Source organism: Saccostrea cucullata, unplaced genomic scaffold (genome assembly GCF_032062105.1).
Source record: "Saccostrea cucullata isolate Sc308-1 unplaced genomic scaffold, CSIRO_AGI_Scuc_v1 ctg2680, whole genome shotgun sequence".
NCBI classification, from domain to species: Eukaryota; Metazoa; Mollusca; class Bivalvia; order Ostreida; family Ostreidae; genus Saccostrea; species Saccostrea cuccullata.
This window is the reverse complement of record NW_026920978.1, coordinates 148127-170846: the sequence shown is the minus strand read 5'-3', so window position 1 is coordinate 170846 and position 22720 is coordinate 148127. Positions and strand designations below refer to the sequence as shown.

Below are 22720 nucleotides of genomic sequence, written 5' to 3'. Positions count from 1 at the left end.
AAACATTCTCCAAATGGCGTTAAACAATTAAAGACACAATGAAGAGCAAAAACCAAGATTTATTGTCAAATGCATTAGTGATCAAAACTAATCAAGATATTTTGAATATGATACCAGGCACTTTAAATTATTTTTTGTATCAAAGCATATAACAACCGACCTAACAAGTAGCAGATTATATTCTTTGTAACATGAAAAATATTTAGCGTCACGTATCACTGAAACAAGTAAAAAATCATGACCGGACCGGAAATCAAACCCAGAAGCTTTGAGGTACCAGGCCAATATCTAAGCCCCATACTATTTAATTACACATGAATGTTATCTAGAATTCGTTGAAACATATGTTCATTAGACATGCTGAACATTTCCGCTTTGATCTATCAATGTCGATATCCATGTTTTGAAATATCACACATAAAAGTGATTTAGAATTCGCTTAAACATACATTTTAGTCATTATATATATATATATATATATATATATATATATATATATATATATATATATATATATATATATATATAAAGCACTAAAAAAACCAACAACACTGTATATCCTAAATGTCGGATCTATCAAGTAGATACAAGGCCACGGATGGAAATTTATAAAAAGCACTAAAAATGACCAACAACACGAACAATAAAAATTGTCAAATTTTCGGGACGCCCTGTCCCTTCCTCAGGACAAAGAAAAGAGTTAAAAAGTCATAAGAACAAAGGAAAAAGCGAAACAAAAAACAACTAGCACTACTACTAAACTACTAAACACTATATATTTACATACTAAGTTACATGTTGATTTGGAAATTTTTAAGAACACTATTAAAGAAAGAATCCGGACCGCTATGAAATGCGTCCGGTCTATCGGGTATACTCGGGTGAAGTGTATATATATATATATATATAATGTCCTGTGAATCTTGAAAAACATACATTCTTTTGAGCATGACTACTTTCGTTATCTTCATATTTCATTTAACAAATAATTTTTAATTGACTTTTGTCTTACTCACTCAGGTACTAATTACTAGAGACATTGTAATTTATGACAATCAGATGAATCTCGATCGTGTTCATCATTTGCATGAATAAAAAAAATGTGTTATATAGAGTATCATTGTCACACATAACATTCCTATTTCAATGCCTTGTTACAACCCGCTGATTAGTCGACATAGATCTAAACATTCCTTGAAATATTTTTTTCTGCTTTTTTCCCTCAAACACACCTATTAGAAGCAATTCCACACTTAAAATCCAGTAACAAATCTGCTAGATGCAATTCCACTGGATTAGTCTTTAAAGAGCAATATGGATATCATTGATCTTCTGAGTCGTCAGAGACCAGAAATCTGATTTCGTGTTCTACGTGGTAGTAACCAGATTCTGTCATTGGTTTAGTCATAGAACAGAGCTGGATACTCTCCGCCGTCTGTTTCCGAAGTAAGTAGTCTTCTTCTCTTCATAATGCGTTGGCTCAATTCTCCTTATACCTGGTCAAAAATAGCCAAAAATTAAATCGTTTGTCAAAATATCGATAAACATTGTAAAATAAAGAATCACTTCTAAAGTAGGTAAAAAAAATCTATTTAATACATTATACCTGTTTAAACGAGAGGATTCCTGACAATTTTCACAGATAGAATAAATTATTAATATAGTTACCCAGTTTTCGAAGTTTTGGCATGTTCGTGGACATCTTTCCGATTGTGATGTGAGGAGTGTATCTGTCATCCGTGGCTACAAACCCGTCAGTCTCCAGAGATTTCTTTACATCTTCTACAAGACGAAATCAGAGCAAAACAGTTCCAGTTTCAGGGAGAAAAAGTTGGTCAACGTAAGTTGGCTGAGATCTTATTTGTACTCACTAACGATGATGTTGAGATCTTAAACTAAAAAGACTTTCGAACTCGTAAATATACTTACCTTGTCATTGGTCATTTTTTTGTACACACAAGGATTCTGAAGTTGACATCAAAAGTGTGCTTGGGTTGTTTCTGATTGACAATATCTATGTGGATTTTGGAGACCAGTACTCCAACAGTCTATTGGGATTCCCATGGCTAAAAATTGCGCCCCCTTATAAGCAGACCTTATCTTGTATTCATATGAAGCTGAATTTGTTAAAAGATTTATGTGTGAAAAGAAAAAAACACTTGCTCGACATTAAGATATATCGACGACTTATTGTCGACTAACAATGGTAATTTTCATTCTTATGTCGATACGATATATCCTGGTGAGGTTGAGAAAATAGGTACCACAGAGTCCGACACATCTGTTTCATATTTGAATATTTTACTTGAAAAAAAAAGTTAACCTCACAACCAAGTTTTAAGCTAAACGTGATGATAAACGTGAGACTTTTAACTTTGCAATGGTCAACTTCCCTCATTTATACAGGTATATACCTTCATCACCTGCGGGGTTTGTATCTCTCAGTTAATTCATATGCAAGTGCATGCTCTACGTATGTAATTTTTAAAATGATGTAAAATATTGACAAACATTTAAGATGGCGAAACAAGAATGTCAACAGTCTCGTTTAAAATCATCATTTTGTAAGTTGTACAGCTGATAAAATGCACTTGTCAGTAAATACAATTTATCATCGAATCAAATGCTAACTAGTGTTTTTCATACTTATTGTTACAGCATTATTTACAAACTGAATCACTAAGATTCTTCCGTTAGTTCCCAATCATGACAAGGGGCAAACAGTGGATGTAATCTGTCGCCAGGGGATGCTCACTCCTCCTTGGCACCCGATCCCATCTCTGATGTTTTGGAGGATCATGTTTGCTTTGCTCAAACTTTTTATTGTTTATAACGGACTTTTGAACTTGAATAATGTTGTTCGTTATCTCCTATATTTCATCTTTTGTATGATATCGATAATGTTGAGAAGATTTATTCTGTACTCAGTAATGATAATGTTGAGATCTGTTTATACTCACTAATGTGTTGTTGAAATCTTTTACTACTCACTAACGAGGTTGTTGAAAACATCTAATCCCTCATCCTCTGTCACTGATGCGAACAAAACTTGGTGATTAAAGTGCCCCACCATAGAAACATTCAAACTTGGTGGTGTAAAATCCGATATCTTCAGTTTACTGTGAAATCTGTTCAACGCTTCTGCTGCCCTGCAAAGATTTTTTGTTTCAAATTGAGAGATATTATAGACATTTATATTCTTTGGCCTGCGAAAATTTTCTGGAATATAAATTATTCCAGGAGTAAATGTCTTACTGTGCGACCCTTTCCTCGTCCTCTAGGTGGTACACCCCCAGGGTAAGATGTAAACTGTCCGTCTTCACCATCGCGTTCGACAGGTGCTTCTCTTTCTCTAAAATGACGTTCTGTAACTCTCGAACGTTCTGTTTTATCTAAATATAGAAGAATGAAACAAAAAAAAAACACATTAGTTATTTAATGTCATTCTTTAAAATAACATTTATTTAAAATATCAAGATTTCGTAGAGGAATGAAATTTGAATTTAATTTGTTTTCTATTCCAAACGTATATGCAGAGATTTTAAGCTCGTTTCAACGAAGGACAGGGGCATGAAATACTCTCAGCATCGACATCCAAAATGTTTTGGAGCATTTTTCTTTTCAGGTACTATATGTTCTACATTAATTTGCGATACATGAACGATGCTTCAATTACAGTAAGGAATGACCAGATTAATGGGAAGAGTTCAAATTTTTGGTGGAGTTCGCTTGTCCACGTAGCTATAAACCCTACATTCATCAATCTGGCATCGATGATACGTCTGAAGATGCACACTTTCAGGCTTACTTCGGATGTTTGAATTGATCTACATTTTCCGGATAAGTGTCAATATTAATTTTGTTTCAAATGCTGTTTTAAGCAGGCTCATTATCAAGAAATTATATTAAGATAACAAACCGTTTTCAAGCTCAAAAGTCCATAAAAATATAAGATATATGAGCAAAGCAAACACGGACTACAAAAGATCAGAGGTGGGATCAGGTGCCATGGAGGGATGAGCATCCTCTGCCGACCGGTAACATAGGCCGTGTGCTCCTTGTCATGATCGGGAAGTAACGAAAATTCCGTCGTCAATTCAGTGTAAGTAATAGACTCACAATAAATTAGTATGAAAAACATCAGTCAGCATTCGACTCATTTTTTGCTGACAAGGCCATTGTATCGACTATACGACTTACAAAATGGTAAATTTAAACGAGACTGCTGATATTCTTGTTCATTGATCACATTCTTTTTCAATAATTTACCTCGTCTCACACAAGTAAATATTCAGGATATAAACGTACATTTATTCACAAATAAGAATATTATATATACGAATCCTTGATCTGATTTGCAACTTTTCAAGAACAGATTGATTGTCATTTTTTAATTATCCACATGGACTTGCTCCCGACGTGTAATAATTATTTATTAAAAAAATCATATACCGTAATAATAAAAGTTTTATTATTACGGTATATGATTTTTTTAATAAATAATTATTACACGCCGGGAGCAAGTCCCTGTGAATTATCTAAATTAGTCACGCCAGTAACGAACCTTTTTGTCGGTTACTTGAATTGCCAGAAAATGATCTGGACGTTGCTTCTCTTCCATACTTACCACCTCTCATCCAAAATGTGCATCTTTTGAAGTAGACTTATTTGACTAACAAGAAAACGAGAAACAAGATTACGTAACTTAGAACTGGCCAATGAAATCCATTTTTTAAACTTTCACTGCATTCGTAACTACTCGGCCATTTTCCGAAAGAGTTATTTATCGTTCACGGAAATGGCCGATTACGTGAGATCTCATCCCATAACAAACTCGGACTATGACTAAGTCGGACTATTACAGAGTCGGCCTACACAAACTCGGACTATAACAGAGTCGGCCTACAGCTAAAACTTCAAGATGTATAACATAAATCTAACTAAATAATTAATTAATTAATTAAAAAGTAATATAGGTGCAATTGATTTTTTTTTTTTGTATACCCTATATTTTAACACGAAGTGATTTTTCAAGTTCTTCACTGACATGACAAACTTCGTTTTCTCACATTTGTCATTTACCTATTGATAAAAATGCAAGCTAAGTATATTAAAAAGATTAATGAAGATAAAATTAAGATATAAAAATAAAGATAAAAGAAAAATGCAAGCTAAGTATATTAAAGAGAATGAAAGAAAGTGAGGGGAAAAACAATGAGAACAAATGGTTTAAAGACAATTCTTTAAAAAAGTTTTTCCCAAGTTATCGATCCATACTTCAGGTGCCTGTGATATACCTTTATAATCTTCATAGGGGTTTTTATCTCTCAGTTGATTTTTCACGTTCTACCTAAACGAGGTAAATTTTTGGCAAACATTTTGCTGAAATATGCGTACAAATATAAGCAGTTACCATTTCGTAGGTTATAGGGTCGATGCAGGGACCTTGTCAGCAAATACAATGTATCACTATTTATCATTGATTCATTGATTGCTGTCCGCCGTCTTTCATACTAATTGTTGGAACATTTTAAAAATACGCACTGAATTGTCGACAGATTTTCCCGTTATTTCCCGATCATGAAAAGGAGCACATGGTCGCTAGGTGATGATCACTCCTCCACGGCACCTGATCCCACCTCTGATGCTTTAGAGGTCCGTGTTTGCTTTGCTTCAAATCTACATTTAATCTATATTGTTTAATGGACATTCGAGGTTGAATACTATGTGTTACCTCCATATTTCATGTCGGTCTCAGTAGCCCTTATATAATTACGATGGTGAAAATAACAATTAGTCATCTCGTTAAAAAAAAAATACAAATCTCTACAAATAAATTATATTTGATTTTAACGGTTTTCTTTCAAAGAGAAAGCATAAACAAAGGTTTTACTTAGAAAGGCATATTTCTTTTATTGGAAATGAGAGTTGCTATTTGGTATTATGAATTTTGAATATTCTCATAATTGTACACTTAGACTAACACTAACATAACTTAGTAAATCTCATTTTCTGAAAACATAAGGGAGTATAATTATTGTCAATATATCCAATAAACTTGCTATTTTAGCTTTCATATATATTTAAAATGTCACAGTGTTGAAAAGGGACATATTTACTGTGATTAAATACCGTGATTTTTTTTTTCATAAAGAATAACTTTTAGACATGAAAAAAGTTTCGTATTCCTGTTATTACTTGTATCACAAATGGCAAAATTAGCATATTCATTCAAAACACCGGTTATATCAATAATGATTAAATACTTCAAGGATTTTTATCATCTCTCATTTTTATATAACAAAGTTTACATGCTTCTAAAATTATCCATTTAAAATCATTTCTATAATCACCGCCATTGCTCTGACGTCATAGGTGTCAATCATGGTCAAATGGAATACTTTTATGTTTAAAAAAAGGCTCAATTTTTCCGTTTTTCGTTTATTAAATCTGTGATGTATACTGTAATATCCCTAATTTTCGGAGGAGGGGTGGGTGGTTGTTAATTTCCGTGATTTTCAATGTATGAAGAGACCCACAAATTTATGTCTACCACGAAATGCAATTTTTCGCATTATTTCTACTAAACAATTCATCAGCCACGAAATTTTAGCCCATGGACCAATATATTTTCTTCAATCCACGAAAATTTGACCCCTCAAAAATATGTGATTTTACAGTATATCTCGTATGCCCGAGACAAGGTGACATAAGCAGAAAAGTCAATTGTGAGTTGCATCCTAATTTATTACATATAACATATTTAAAAGCACTATCATTTTCTTGGTGTTTGCTTGCTACCTTGCAATCCGCCAAAGAAATCGTTTAACCTTCAACATGAGAAGAGGAAAATACTTTTAATATATACCAGTTAAACGAAGTTTGATTTACATGACCTGTACTGGTTTATTATACGTCATAAAATCTCTACAAATAAGATAGATGTACATTGCTAGGTTCAGCAAATACTCTACCAAGCCCAATAACTTTCAGACGTATACTGGGCTACAGCGATTTTATGAAGTAATGTAGATCAGATATAGATAGTGGCTTAACAACAAGGGAAGCTTACTCCTTTGTGTTACCTGATCAACTGATCTGAGTGCCCAGAAGGGTCTAATATTGGCAGCCCTCCATCGGCAGCTAGTTATATCTCAATATTAGTGAAAATTCTCCAAAAGGCGTTAAACAAACAGTAGAAAACACAATGAAGAGCAAAAAACAAGATTAATTGTCAAATGCAATAATGAACAAGAGGCCCATGGGCCACATCGCTCACCTGAGCACTTAGGGTAGGAAAAAGTATAAAAAGGCTTTTTATTGTAAAGTATAAATCCAAAAGTAGTCCCATGACCAATCATGGACTTGCTATTTTTAGAAAATGATTTTTAAAAGAATTTTCCTACATATATCTTTAAAAACTTTGGTCAGCCATTTTGGCCCCGCCCTACCCCTGGGGGTCATGATTTGAACAAATTTGAATCTACACTACTTGAGCATGCTTCCATATAAATATGATGAATTAAACTTGAATCTACACTACCTGAGCATGCTTCCATATAAATTTGATGAATTATGGCTTTGTCATTCTTGAGAAGAAGATTTTTAAAGAATTTTCCTATATATTTCTATGTAAAAGTTTGGTCGGCCATTTTGGCCCCCGCCCTACCTCCGGGGGTCATGATTTGAACAAACTTGAATCTACACTACCTGAGCATGCTTCCATATAAATATGATGAATTATGGCTTTGTCATTCTTGAGAAGAAGATTTTTAAAGAATTTTCCTATATATTTCTATGTAAAACTTTGGTCGGCCATTTTGGCCCCGCCCTACCCCCGGGGGTCATGATTTGAACAAACTTGAATCTGCACTACCTGAGGATGTTTCCCCATAAGTTTCATCTTTCCTGGCACAGTGGTTCTTGAGAAGAAGATTTTTAAAATATGCCACCAAATTTTCATTAATTCCCAATTATCTCCCCTTGAATGAGGGCGTGGCCCTTCATTTGAACAAACTTGAATCCCCTTTACCCAAGGATACTTTGTGGCAATTTGGTTGAAATTGGCCCAGCGGTTCTTGAGAAGAAGTCGAAAATGTGAAAAGTTTACAGACAGACAGACAGACGGAAGCCGGACAAAATGTAATCAGAAAAGCTCACTTGAGCCTTCGGCTCAGGTGAGCTAATAAAACTAGTCAAGATATTTCTGAATATTGTAAAGTCACATATTTTCATAGGGTCAAATTTACTTGGTTTGAAGAAAATCTCTTGGTTCTTGGGGAATTGATTTCTTGGATAAAGAATTGTTGAGTAGTTATTTCTGTAATATTTTACAATTCGTGGTGGACATGAATTCGTGGGTCTTTTCATACTTCAAAAACAACGAAAATTAAACCCCCATGAAAATTAAATATGTCATTTACAGTATCATGCCAGGCACTTTAAATTATTTTTGTCACAACGCATATAACATTTGATCTAACAAGTAGTAGATTATATTCTTTTTAATATGAAAAATATCTAGTGTCACATATCACTGAAACAAAAAAATCATGACTGGACCGGAAATCAAACCGGAACTCTGCATCACTATTCAGAAGCTTTGAGCTTCCAGGCCAATATTCATGCCCCACACTATTATACATGAATGTTATCAAGAATTCGATGAAACATGTTTTCATTAGACGTGCTGTACATGGCTGTACATTTACGCTTTGACATTATATACATTTAAGTGTCCAATGCGTTCTTGATAAAAACATACAGATTCTGTAGAGAATGATTCCTGTTTGTATTCTTCATATTTCATTCAACAAATGTTTTTGTTGACTTTTGTCTTACGTACAAATGTCGCATAACATTTGTAATATGGTAACCAAATGCATCTACTATTCATCATGTGCATGAATCACAAAGCGTATCATTTAGAGCATCATTGTCACTCACGATAACATCCCTATGTCAATGCTTTATCGTTAAGTTCTAAAGTCTATGCTAGGTGTTAGTGGTACTTAAAGCGTCGGTGCTCTTCAGGAACATGCAGGACTTTAATGTTATGATTGCCGATGTTTTGTGTCCTGTGAGTTATCCGATATCTAGCACTATTTCATATCTACATCCCGTTTTCTTCCCGAACGATCCGATGGTGAAACCCCTTAATTAAAAGGATTCAGTTTGGTCAATTTTCAACCCGCTGATTAGTCGACATGGATCTGAACATTCCTTGAAATATTAATTCTGTCTGATTTTTTAACAAGCACACTTAATAGAAGCACTTTCACACTCAAAAGCCAGTCTGAATCTGCTTGATGCAATTCCAGTGGATTAGTCTTTAAAGAGCAATATGGATATCATTGATCTTCCGTTTCCTCGGATAACTGGAATCTGATTTCGTGTTCTACGTGGTAATACCCAGATTCTGTCTTTGGTTTAATCATAGAACAGAGCTGGATACTCTCCGCCGTCTGTTTTCCGAAGTAGATGCTCTTCTTCTCTTCATAATGCGTTGGCTCAATTCTCTTTATACCTAGCCAAAAATAGCCGAAAACTATCGTTTGTAAAAATATCGATAGCCATTGTAAAATAAAGAATCACTTCTAAAATAGGTGAAAAGGTCTATTAAATACATTATAGCTGTTTAAACGAGAGGATTCCTGACAATTTTCACACATAGAATGAATTATAAATATACCCAGTTTTCGAAGTTTTGGCATGTTCTTGGACATCTTTCCGATTGTGATGTGCGGAGTGTATCTGTCGTCCGTGGCAACAAACCCGTCAGTCTCCAGAGATTTCCTTACATCTTCTACAAAACCAAAATAGACAAAAACATAGTTTCAGGGAAAAAAAGTTGGCCAACATAAATTGGCTGAGATCTTAGTTGTACACACTAACGATGATGATGGATCCCAAACTAAAACGCTTACGACTTTTAAATGTTATTATTTCCTGATAATGACAAGGAGCACTCTGCGGGGGTGACCGGTCGGCAAGGGATGCTCACTCCTCCATGGCATCTGATCCCACCTCTGATGTTTCGGGGGTCTGTATTTGCTCTGCTCTTATTTTGTATTGTTTTATGGACTTTGAGATTGAATACTGTTCGTTATCTCCATATCCTTCTCACAACAACTCCCCACAATAAATTAAAAGTACAGGCTTTTTTATATAACTGACATTTTTTATCAATAAAAATGGAACTCGTCAATTCATTTCACTTGTTATTGGTCATTTATATTGTTTTGTACAAGTTCTCTGAAGCTGACATCAAAAAGATGTTTAGGTTTCTAATTGGCGATATCTATGTGGTTTTTGGAGACCAGTACTCCAACAATCTATTGGGATTCCCATGGCTATAAATTGGGCCACATTATAAGCAGACATTTTTTTATTCATATGAAGCAGAATTTGTTTAGTCTTATATGTGAAAAGAAGAAAACACTTGCTATGGCCATCAACTCGAAATTAAGATATATCGGCGACGTATTGTCAATTCACAATGGCTATTTCCATTTTTGATATATCGAACTTGATAGAAAAGGTACCACAGAGTCCGACACATCTGTTTCATATTTGAATATTTTAATTGGAAAAGACGTTAATGGTAATCTAACAAACAAGGTTTATGATAAAAGTGATGACTTTCACTTTGCAATGGTCAACTTCCCTCACTTATACAGCAATATGCCTTCATCTCCAGCATACGGGGTTTGTATCTCTCAATTAATTCGATACGTAAGTGTATGCTCTACGTATACAATTTCTAAAACGATGTAAATTATTGAAAAACAAGATATTGAAGAAAGAATGTCAACAGTCTCGTTTAAAATCATCATTTTGTAAGTTCTATGGTCGATGAAATGCAATTGTCAGCAAATACAAATTATCATCTAATCAAATGCTGACTGGCGTTTTTCATACTTATTATGTTAGACCATTAATTACACACTGAATAACTAAGTTTCTTCCGTTGGTTCCCGATAATGACAAGGAGCAAACAGCGGGTGTGACCGTCGGCAGGGGATGCTCACTACTCCATGACACCTGATCCTATATTTGTTTTGGAGGACTGTGTTTGCACTGCTCAAACTTTGTATTGTTTTATGGACTTTTGAGCTTGAATGCTGTTCGTTATCTCCATATATTTCATCTTTTGTACGGTAACGATATTGTCGAGAAGATATATCTGTATTCACTAATAATAATGTTGCTATCTGTTTGTACTCACTAATGTGTTGTTGAAATCTACTCACTAACGAGGCTGTTGAGAACATCTAATCCTTCATCCTTTGCCACTGAGGCGAACAAAACTTGGTGTCTAAAATGTCCCACCATAGAAACATTCAAACTTGGTGGCGTAAAATCCGAAGTCTTCAGTTTACTGTGAAATTTTTCCAAAGCTTCTGCTGCCCTGTAAATATTTTTTTTTATTTGAGAGAGATTACAGACGTTCATTTTCTTTATTCAGTTTACTTTTTCTGGGGTATGGATTATCCCTGGAGTAAATTTCTCACTGGGCGACCCTTTCACTTTACTTTTATTGGTGTGTAAATTATCCCGGGAGTAAATGTCTTACTGGGAAACCCTTTCCTCGTCCTCTAGGTGGTACACCCCCAGGGTAAGATGTAAACTCTCCGTCTTCACCATCGCGTGGGACAGGTGCTTTTCTTTCTCTAAAATGATGTTCTGTAACTCTCGAACGTTCTGTTTTATCTAAAGAAACATAAAACAAAAAAAAACCTATTTACTTTATTTTTTTTTTTTTAAAAATAACATTCCATTTCAATCATCGTAATTTTTATTTTTTAAACCTAGAAAAATGAAGTGTGAATAGAAACATACATACTTAATAGAGTGTTTTTTTAAGCTCGGCTTAATGAAAGAGGAAAAGGATATGAAATACTTTCGGCATCGACACCTCAGGTTTAAGTTTTTGGAGCGTACCATATCTTCTGTATTAATCGAAAATATATGGTCGATGCTTCTAGTATGTTTCATATCGGCAAAAGATCCAGATGCTTCAATCACAGCAATGGCTAGGTTAATGTTTTGGGACATGTTCGTTCAAGTTTTTGGAGGATTCATATAAGGATGCACACTTCCAGGCCTATTTCGGATGCTGGATTTGACCTACATTTTCTGGATGAATGAAAATACTGAAGTTTTTGGAACAAATTTTAGGTAACTTGAAGCTCCAACTTGCCTAGATGATGCATCAAGGGATGAATACCACTAGAGTTGTTTCAGATGCTGGGTTTTTTGAGCAGTCTCATTACCAAGAAACTATAAGACCTATCTGAACCAAAGTTGCAAGGTTGATGAATCAAGCGATGCACATTACCAGTTACTTCAGATACTAAATTTGATCTTCATTTTCCAGATAAGTGCCCAGTTAAAGTGTTAGAGCAGACTTATTCCGGTTTAACTTTAAGTCCTACCAAGTTTTAACTTGTATGGTGCTTCAATGGTTAAACACTCTCAAACTTTTTTCAGGTGTTGGACTTGACTTCTGGGTCGTTAGTGACAAAAAAAATGGACAATCTTTTTGTGTAATTTCAAACCTAGAAACTGCTACCCTATCAGACCAATATTGCAGAAATGTTGCTTTTAATGATGCACACTTCTAGAATATTAGTTGGGTGTGAGACTTGCCGTACATGAAGAAAACAATCGTTTAGAAGAGCTCCGTATTGAATCTTTAACTAAAGTACTTATGATTTATCTAATTCGCTTGAGTTTTCTAGCAAAATTTGTCCAAAATCTTGTACGTGAAAAGAAGAAAACACTTGTTGTATCCTTCAACTCGACATTTAGATATATCGACGACGTATTGTCAATTATCAATGGTGATTTCCATTCTTGTGTCGATACGATAACGGTATATCTTGGTGAACTTGAGACATAAGATACCACAGATTCTGAAACATATGTTTCATATTTGGATATTTTACTTGATAAAGACGTTAATGGTAATCCAACAAGTAAGCTAGGGGAGAAAACGTGATTACTTTAACTTATCAACTTCCCTTACTTAGGCAGCAATATATTTTCATCACCTGCATACAGGGTTTATATATAACTCATTCTTCAATACTGGTGAATTTTTGAAATATATTTCTTTTCTCCTTTATTTACCAATAAATAATGTGTTAGCAGATAGATTGATATTGATATGATTTGATACTTGTGTAAGGATATAGTATAAATAGTTTTATTAAAGTGAGTTGAGGAATAAAAAAAATATTGGTCATTGTTATATTGCATTTAGGGATTTTCAATCACAGAAAATGTGACATAATTTTCGAATCGGCATAAAGATATTGTTTTATTTAAAAATAAAATCATTTGGCATGATATATGTGTACATTCTCTTAGCATTTAAATGAAATAATATATTTAATTTGTCAAACATGCTAAAACTATCCTAATTATTTTTTTCTGAGCTTAAAAATATATGGTTTATGTTCGTAATGCATTGAGTCCATATGCATTGAAGTTTTTGACACCTCTCTACAAACATTAAATAATTTTGTCAAGTTCAATTTATGTGTTTAATTAATGAGTATGTGTGATATATTATTTTTAACAATATGCTTCATGAACATAACTCAGTTCTTTTTGTAATTTTAAAATGATCTCTAATTGTAAAATGTTTGGTGTCTTGATCGTTATGAACATAATAGCTTTCAGTATGATTGCTAAATAACAGCCAATGAATCATAAATTTGGCTCAGGAAGTCCGTAGCAGTGGTATAATTATAAATTGAAAACGAAAGTAGACGGGTGGCGCAGCTTTCTGCTAGAAAACATGGCGATGCTCATTGTGTCCACGTGGAAGACAGAAGTTACGTACATAATAGATTCGGTAAGTATATTCATATTGTATCAATTTGATGACATAAATACAGTCATTGTATCTTTATACCATGTAGCTATTAATCAGAAACTAAAATATGTCGCTTATGACCATACAAAATCCATAAATCTGTCCGAGTCGAGTACTTTCAGTTTAACATTTGACTTGATTAGCGTCTTTTGTTACGAACATAAGTGTTTTTACATTATTTGTATAATATATTAATGAGAATGTTATATTGTACTATATTTTATTCTATATTTGTTAGTTTTCTTCTGTTCATATCAAGGGTTGAAAACTTATTGAATATTTTTTTTTTAAGATTGACATATCGTTTACGCAATTACGTTCGTAAAGGAGACACGAAAACTTGAAGTAGTGACATATTTGTGCTTTAGTTGCCTTGTTTCTGTTTTTTTTTCAAGGATATATAATAAATATAATTAAACAGCATATGTATTGATTACATCAAAGTGTATTTTGTTCTATATATTTTTTTCTTTCAGATTTACAAGAAATGACTGAATTATGTTCGTAACAATGACACAAAGATCCACAAGACTCAAAATAGAAGAATGAGGATATTTAGCATCCATCTGACATTTTACTTGTCTGCATTGATTCTGTCTGAAAGCTAGTTTTTTATTAAGCTTTGAAATGAAATATTAAAAGTATTAAAGACAATTGTTTGATTGTCTTGTTATTTTTTTGTTCCTTTTTAAAGCCTGATTCGGAGTTAGGTGTCCATGTTACTTACATAATTTCTCCTTTTTTGAAACTAGAAATAAAAATTGTGACTTTTTAAATAAATTTCATTTAATATATCATTAAATATGATTTCATTATACCTTATTGATTACATTATTTTTATATTTTAACAACTTGTTAAATTCTAGTAATATGTTACTTATTTAGTGCTTATGTAAGTAACGGTGTCCATTGGTAATCTTGGATATATCTTCTGATTATAACGGAATAAGGCAGAATAAGTCATGCAATAAATCTTACAAACTAGTGTTTATATACTTCGAAAAGGATTCACCAGAAAAGAATAGCTTTTTGATTTAAAAAACAGTCACTGTGGACATCAAGTTACGTACATAAAATTTCAGACATGCTTGTACATTTGGACACCTATCTCCTCTTTAAGACTTCAGATTATCTTCCCATCAATTTTTTTTCAGAAGCAGAAAGGGTACTGACTCAGTTAATATACATAAATTAGGAAATTGATTATTTTTAAAAAATAACCCTTTGGTCACACTTCTGAATTCAGTTCTGAAGAATGAGTTATATCTCAGTTGATTCGATTCGCAAGAGCATGCTCTTCGTACTAAGTACAAGTTCTAAATCGAGGTTAATTATTGAGAAACAAGTTAATGAAGCAAGAATATTAGCAGTTGCGTTTAAAGTCATCATTTCGTAAGTTCTTAAACAGACTCTATGGTCGATACAATGACCTTGTCAACAAATACAATTTATCATTCAGTCAAATGCTGACAGAAGTTTTTCATATTAATTGTAAGTCAATGACGTATATACTAACGACGGATTTTTCCGTTATTTCCCGATTATGGCGAGGAGCACAAGGCAGGTCTGATCGGTCATGTGGGAATGCTCACTCCTCCATGGCACCTGATCCCACCTCTGATGTTTTGTGGTCCTTGTTTTCTCTACTCCTATTTTGTATTGTTTTATGGACTTTTGATCTGGAATACTGTTCATTATCTCCATATGTTTTATCATTGAGTTAATTATAAATGATGACTGACGTTTTTATACTAATTGTTAGGCCGTTTTTACACAATGAATTGACGACGGATTTTCCCCTTATTTCCTAATCGTGACAGGGAGCACACCGCGGGTGTGACCAGTCGGCAAGAGATGCTCTCTCCTCCAAGGTGTCTGATTTCACCTCTGATGTTTTGAAGGTCCGTGTTTGCTCCACTTAGAACTATTTAGTATTGTTTTATGGTCTTTTGAGCTTGACTCTGTTCGTATTCTCCATATACTAGCATTTCATTGAGGAATAATAACAATTCATGAAAAGTTATACCTAGTTTTTAAAATACTCTTTGCTTGCGAAATTATAATTAATAAATAGAAACGGGAGAAAAATCAGATGATATTGTACAACAGATAGACTTCCAATGAAGAACATGAGGAGGGATCGGATGCTTTTTAAAATGTTTAAAGACAACAAGAATATATCACTTTACGTTATTGAGAATTTAATAGCTTGTTTTATCAAAGCTTTCTGCACTTCTTTTAATAGACCTTACATAACGATTACAACGATGGGATAAAATATAATTTAGTATATGACAAGTGTACATTGGAGAAAAAGACAGATAAGAAGACTTTATATCCTGACAACGATAACAATTTAAGAGTGCTTCTGAAGTTTAGTGTAATCGAAGTAAATAAATTACAAAAAATTAAACAACAAAACCATTTTTGTCACCAAACATTTTCATATTTGGCAACTGCACTGCATCAGTTATCAGCGGGAAAGCTTGTGAAAAAGAACTAAAACTTCCATGCAGTCTCGGTGACGCAAGTAATAACCTATTAATAATCAAACTGTTGATCTATTCTTTATTCAACATCACTAGAGCGTGTAAAGTGATCCCTAACGTCTTAACCATGTGTACACAATCATACAAGGAGATCTATTTAATCCCTGCTTTATTAGTATTTACGCATCCTACCGGAAATCGACTCCGATATAACACCACTTTTTTGCCCTTTCTGCACACATACCCGTTATACGATCCTTGACCTGGTTTTTTTTTAATGTTTCGAAATTTAAAAAAAATAAAGGAAATAAATTAAACTGTAAATGAAATCTATAGATCCTAGATAAATATCTGCGAGGGAAAACCCGTCATTCTAAAAGTTTGGTGTATTTAGACAATGCTACAGGTTACATCAGTAATTTTGAAATATTCATAAGAACATGTTGCAATCAATTCAATTCAATAAACTAATTGTGTTTCAAAAACTTTTATTGGAAGAGTATTTTTACATATTCAAATATATTTTTCTGAGAGAAATTCCGAAATGTATTATTGTTAATATACATCTCTTCTTATACCCCTCCCATATCATAAATAGGAAATTGTTAAGATACAATGATATACATCAATATCGAACCGTATTCGAACTCAAAAGTCCATTAAAAATACAAAATGGGAGTGGAGCAAACACGGACGTCCAAAACATCAGAGGTGGGATCAGGTGCCATGGAGGAGTGAGCATCCCCTGCTGACCGATCACACGTATGCTTAAATTCTTGTCATGATCGGGAAATAACGGGAAAAATAAGCCTAACCCTAACCCTAACCCAAACTAAGTGTGTAAATAATGGCCTAGCAATCAATATGAAAAAAGTCAGTCAGCATTTGACTTCATGGTAAATTGTATTTGCTGACAAGGTCATTGTATCGACCACAGAACTTACGAATTGATGGCTTTACACGATACTACTGATACTCTTGCTTCATCATCTTGTTTGTCTATAACTTCGTTTTAGAAATTGTTCATACGAAGAACATGCTCTTGCGCATCGAATCAACTCCGTATTCAGGTGACTAAGTATACATGTGTACTGCTGCATAAGTAAGGGAAGTTGACGATTGAAAAGTTAATTCAAGTCATCACGTTTATCATAAAGCTTTGTTGTTAGGTAACTGTAAACGTCTTTTTTTTTTGTAAAAGATCCAAATATGAAACATAAATGGCAGACTCGGTTGTATCTTTTATTGCAAGCTCAGTATGAGTCGATATAAGAATGGAAATAATCATTGTTGATTGACAATACGTCGTTGATATATCTAAATGTCGAGTTGAATAAGGCCAAAGCAAGTGTTTTCTTCTTTTCATGTCAAAGATTTTAAACAAATTCTGCTTCATGTGAATACAAAAATAGGTCTGCTAATAACGGAGTGCAAGGCCTGCATATGAATGATTATTGCATGGTTTTAAGCTTATCGTTAAAATTGTATACATTAAACCTCTTGCTCAATTTACGACAATGGTCCACAAATACTAATTAAAATTCATGCCGTTGTATCATCAATGTTTCAGTCTTTTAGATGCAAGCCAAGAATCTCATCAAGGAAAACGTATTTGCCATTATGATAACAACGCATCATTGAAACTGAATTTCAATTGTTGATAACGCTATTGTTTACACGACTTTTATCCTTAGTTATTTTGACCTATTTATAGAGGATAAACCAAAAGGGGGTTTCTGAAAATATCAAGGCCTTATTGTTGATTTCCTTAACAAGTTGGCCATTTACGTCAGTGTTTAAAGGTCCCAAGGACACGATTTAAAATTCTGCACAAATCGTTTCCATGGATGTTTACTCAATTTCCAGCCCCAACACCGTCATTCTCAGAATCAAGATTAAAAGGTTCAAAAAGCAAAATTTTGAAATCGTAATTTAAACAGTGCATTAAAATGCGAATAATATGTTTCATATATTGTGATAGGCATACGATTTAAGTGATGCTCAGTATTAAAGTGCGGAAGTGAACACGCTGGGATAATCTCTATGACTTCTGGTCGTCTTTAATTGTGACCCACTTCTGGACATATGAAGCTTACTATATCAAGCCTGGTGTAGTGTCCTGTCGTCTGCAGACTCTCCGAAATCTGGCATAAGGTTAGATATTTCTATGTAATATCAATTTATAGTCCAGTTTCTTAATGTTAGAACTTGTCTTTACTGAAAAAAACTTATTATTTCTAGGATCGTAATATCAGGTATTCTTATAAATATCTTTGTGTAAAATACTTGGGCCACTGACAAAGAAAAAGGTTATAGCATCCTAATGAAAATCCCTCTATTGTACACGTTAATTAGAAAAATAAAAGATAAATGGGATTGAGACAAACTGCATGCAACCATCATGAGTGCAATATGTATTTGCAGATAATAAACAATGTAGATCTGTGGAGAGGGTATGAAACACAAAACTTTTAAATTTCCACATGTGGGATCAGTTACCTAGAAGAAGGAAGCATCCCCTGACCAGTCACAACAGAGGTGATTAGGTGGACAGAACATATTCTGAAGTCAAATTCAGTATAAAAACAAAGACCTAACAATTAGTATTAAAGTAGTAAGGCAAAATACGATCAGTCTATATTAGCTTAAAAAGTCATCATAGCGACATTAAAGTGATTTCTGGCCATAATTTGTGGTGTTGGGGTCAAAAAGAAAAAAAAATCTAAATGTTTAAAATATGGCTATTAAAGATCACATAAATTTATCTCTTGTTTCTTAATTTCAGATTGCAACATAATACAATGAATATTACAGTCAATTCGTCGCTGTGGATAAGAGCAGTTTCAAGGATCGGCATCCTGAGCAATGATTCACTAAGTACGGCCTCTGTTGATATACTTCAGTCGCAGCTCCTGCCGTCCCTGATTTATGTCTCATGCCTACTTCCTATTGGGGTCGCTGGGAATACCCTCGCCTGCTGTGTGTATTACAAGAAATGGAGGAAGAAACGCAAAGTTTCCACCCTGTTTATTCTAACTTTGGCCTTAACTGACTTAATTAACTGCCTGGCCACTATGCCATTTGAGATCGCATTGTTGTTGAATCCTTTATCTTTCGATTTCCCAGTTCTCTGTAAGGTCTCTCGATGGATGACATATTTCCTTAACTGTTTCTCCACTTTAATCCTCCTAGGCATTGCCTTTGACCGACTGTTTGGAATAAGGTACACGTTTAAAAAAGCTCCATTTGGAATTAAACGCTGCAAAATCTACATCGCATGTTCGCTGTTGATTGCCATGGTAACCACATGGCCAGCATTAATTCTGTTCGGAACATCCACAAGTGTTCATCACAGTGTTCTCTCCAAAACTTGTCTCATTGACGATAAATATGTCTCAAACAAAATGGCCATTAAGCCTTTCTGGCATGGAATCTACCTTATCGTGTCCATCTTTGTCGTAGATAGCATTTTGATTGTCATTTACAGTTTGATTGGATGCGCGATCTACCGAAGGCGAGTCGGACCTTCTGCTCTTCGCAGAAGCGGCAGATTCGCTTCGTCATTTTCATTCAAGAGGTGTTCGATAGACTCGTGTTCATGTAACTCAAAAAACAATTTTAATTGCCCTAGTTGTAGACAAAAGGCAAAGTGTGCATTGACAGACATAGATGAAAATTTTCTAGAGGACGATGTCTTCGTTGAAACTTCTAGAGGTCCGAACACAAAAAGCAACTCCAGCTCAGCAGAACTCTTTAGCAGCAGCCGTAGAAGTGACAATAGCCGATCCAGTACATATAGTGGACGATTTTCACCAAAACGAACATCGCCATTAAAAACACAGCATTCCTTCCGCTTTAGCACAGGATCTCCAGAGAAAACTTTACGGATGTCTTCAGTGAAGAGTTCCTTGTCTAGTCAATCTTCCAGGAGGAATCTTCGGTTTGAATCTTTTTCAAACGAGAGCATGAGGTTCGGGCCGCGGTCTAGGACGAGGAAGACGTTGTTGATGCTGGGGGTGGTGACGGCTGTATATATCCTCACATTTCTCCCCTACTGCGTGATCGTCATACTCAGATATACCTCCCCAGGACTGTATCTGACTCTGAACGTCTTACAGAAAAACGTCTACCAACTGTTTATCAGATCTTACATGCTCAGCATGTCCACGAATTCTATCATATATAGCTTTGTGAACAACCATTTTAGACAAGAATGTTATTTAGTGATAAAATCGCTATTTAATATTTATCGTAAAAACCATGCCTAGATACAATTCAAATGTGTCGATTGTATTTTATTATGTAAAAGTAAACTAATAAAAAAATGTGATGTCTTTTCAAAATTTCATTAAAGAGGTCCATTGGCCATGATGCTCACCTGCCTTACATTATTCCTGCTGTTCTTCAGAATGTTTTAATTTTTTTTATATTCCCCTAAAAGAGTTTAACCCAATTATGGCACTACCCTAACTACAATGGGTTTCTGAATCTACACATCATGTGGTCGATCATGTGGACACCTCAATATAATTATGACTAACCAGGCTTAAAGAAAGGAATTTTTTCTGTATGCAAGCATTTTATTAAATTTGATCCTGATTCTCAACTCTTTTCAGAAGCTATATAATCATAAAAAAATCAAATTCACACACTAAAAATGGTTTGTGCCAAATTTGGTTAAACTGGCCCAGTTGATCTTGTGAATTTGAAGAAAATGTGAAAGGTTTACAGACAAATGGATGGCTGGACAGACAAATTTTATCTGCATATTGTTAATACCACACTCTACTCTCACTCCCCTAGTCAACTAACACTCTAGACAAAAACGCACAGCTATAGATTACAAACCTCTTCCTCTGTGACTTGAACTGCTAGGAAATAATTTGGAGATGGCTTCTTCTCTTTTTTTCTCTTTTTCTTCTTGTCTCCCTGTTCCCCCTGGCCTGTTTTCTTCTCCCATTTTCTCTCTATAAACAGGTAAGAAACACTCAGTATATAAAGGATATACTTCATCTCACATGCAGCAATAAAAGAGACAGGTTTAAATCTCCCAAAAATTAAAAATAAATTGAATTGAATAAAACACTGTAGATTTCTTAGAAGAGTTTGTATCTTAGATCTGGTAGTTTTTATTTTAGGTGTTAGTTTAAAATGAATCTATACATTTACACTGAGTATTTACATATACTGCAGAGTAAGATTCAGTCACTTTTGACAAAGATACTTTGTATTTCACTGAAGTGAAATTCACACTTACAATACCATAGCTGCAAATTTCATTTATGCTGTGGTTATTTTATACGAAATGAAGCACTTTTATATGAAGATGGTGCTCTATTATATTATGCTGTGGTTATTTTATATGAAGATGGTGCTCGATTATATTATGCTGTGGTTATTTTACATGAAAATGGTGCTCTTTTATATGAAGATGGTGCTCTATTATATTATGCTGTGGTTATTTTATATGAAGATGGTGCTCTATTATATTATGCTGTGGTTATTTTATATGAAGGTGGTGGTCTTTTATATTATGCTTATATTAACACACTTGTTTATTGGAGTTATGTATATAGACAATGAAGCACATGGAAATGCAAATTCAATTGCATTAACAAAGCAGAGAGTTGCAGCAAAATTCTATTCTCTGGGGCCTTAGACATATTAACACCTTTATATCTTTGATTTCACATTTCTCCAGACTTTTGCAGTTTTGCCTCATGGTCAAATTGGCAGTTGATTTAATTAGTAAACAGTAAATTAATTCTAAAGTGATATGTACCGATGTTAATTAATGACCATGCATGATGATGTTTAGAACTATAATGGATTAAAGAGATACTGACATATTTACTAGCATTTGAAGAAAAAAACCCAAATTAAAATGAAATTTTAGGAAGAAAGATGTCAATTATAAAAACTGACTCAACAGTTCATTGAAACATATATATGTATCACCTTACATTTCAGAAAAAATAGCACAAATTCACCCTGATCGCTAAAATAAAAGCCAATTTTTAAAATTTATTATACTTTTTTCTGCTTTCTCAGATTTTTTCTTCACTTTTTCTTCTTTATCGTTTAAATGCAGTAAAGCATATTTTGTAACACGGTTTGTCAGCTGTTGACTCAAGACTCGGGGCTTCCTATCACAAAATTTCCTCTTTTGTAAGTTCAACATGACATGACAATAGTTTGGTGAATATTGAGTTTGATGTTTCTTCACTACATTGCAAAACGGAGATAAAATAGGCGAAAAGGCTATAAAGAATGGAGTCAATATATTTCCCATTTTGTTCATTGTTTACATTTTCCTTCAGAGCTGACATTTTTGTTTCGTTTTGAT

The 22720-nt window shown here is 34.0% G+C and overlaps 1 protein-coding gene, 1 long non-coding RNA gene and 1 pseudogene across 2 annotated transcripts; 2 read left to right on the top strand and 1 right to left on the bottom strand.

Moving 5' to 3' along the window:
• Positions 1–895: 895 nt before the first annotated feature.
• Positions 896–22693, bottom strand: LOC134258909 (A-kinase anchor protein 7-like; annotated as a pseudogene).
• Positions 13804–14647, top strand: LOC134258896 (uncharacterized). The gene is made up of 2 exons (XR_009990235.1): positions 13804–13864; positions 14362–14647. It is a non-coding gene; the product is annotated as an uncharacterized LOC134258896 (long non-coding RNA).
• Positions 18319–20756, top strand: LOC134258908 (cholecystokinin receptor type A-like). The gene is made up of 2 exons (XM_062741509.1): positions 18319–18528; positions 19160–20756. The coding sequence occupies exon 2, from the start codon at positions 19176–19178 to the stop codon at positions 20640–20642; it is 1467 nt and encodes a 488-aa protein (XP_062597493.1). The 5' UTR covers positions 18319–18528; positions 19160–19175; the 3' UTR covers positions 20643–20756.
• Positions 22694–22720: the final 27 nt, after the last annotated feature.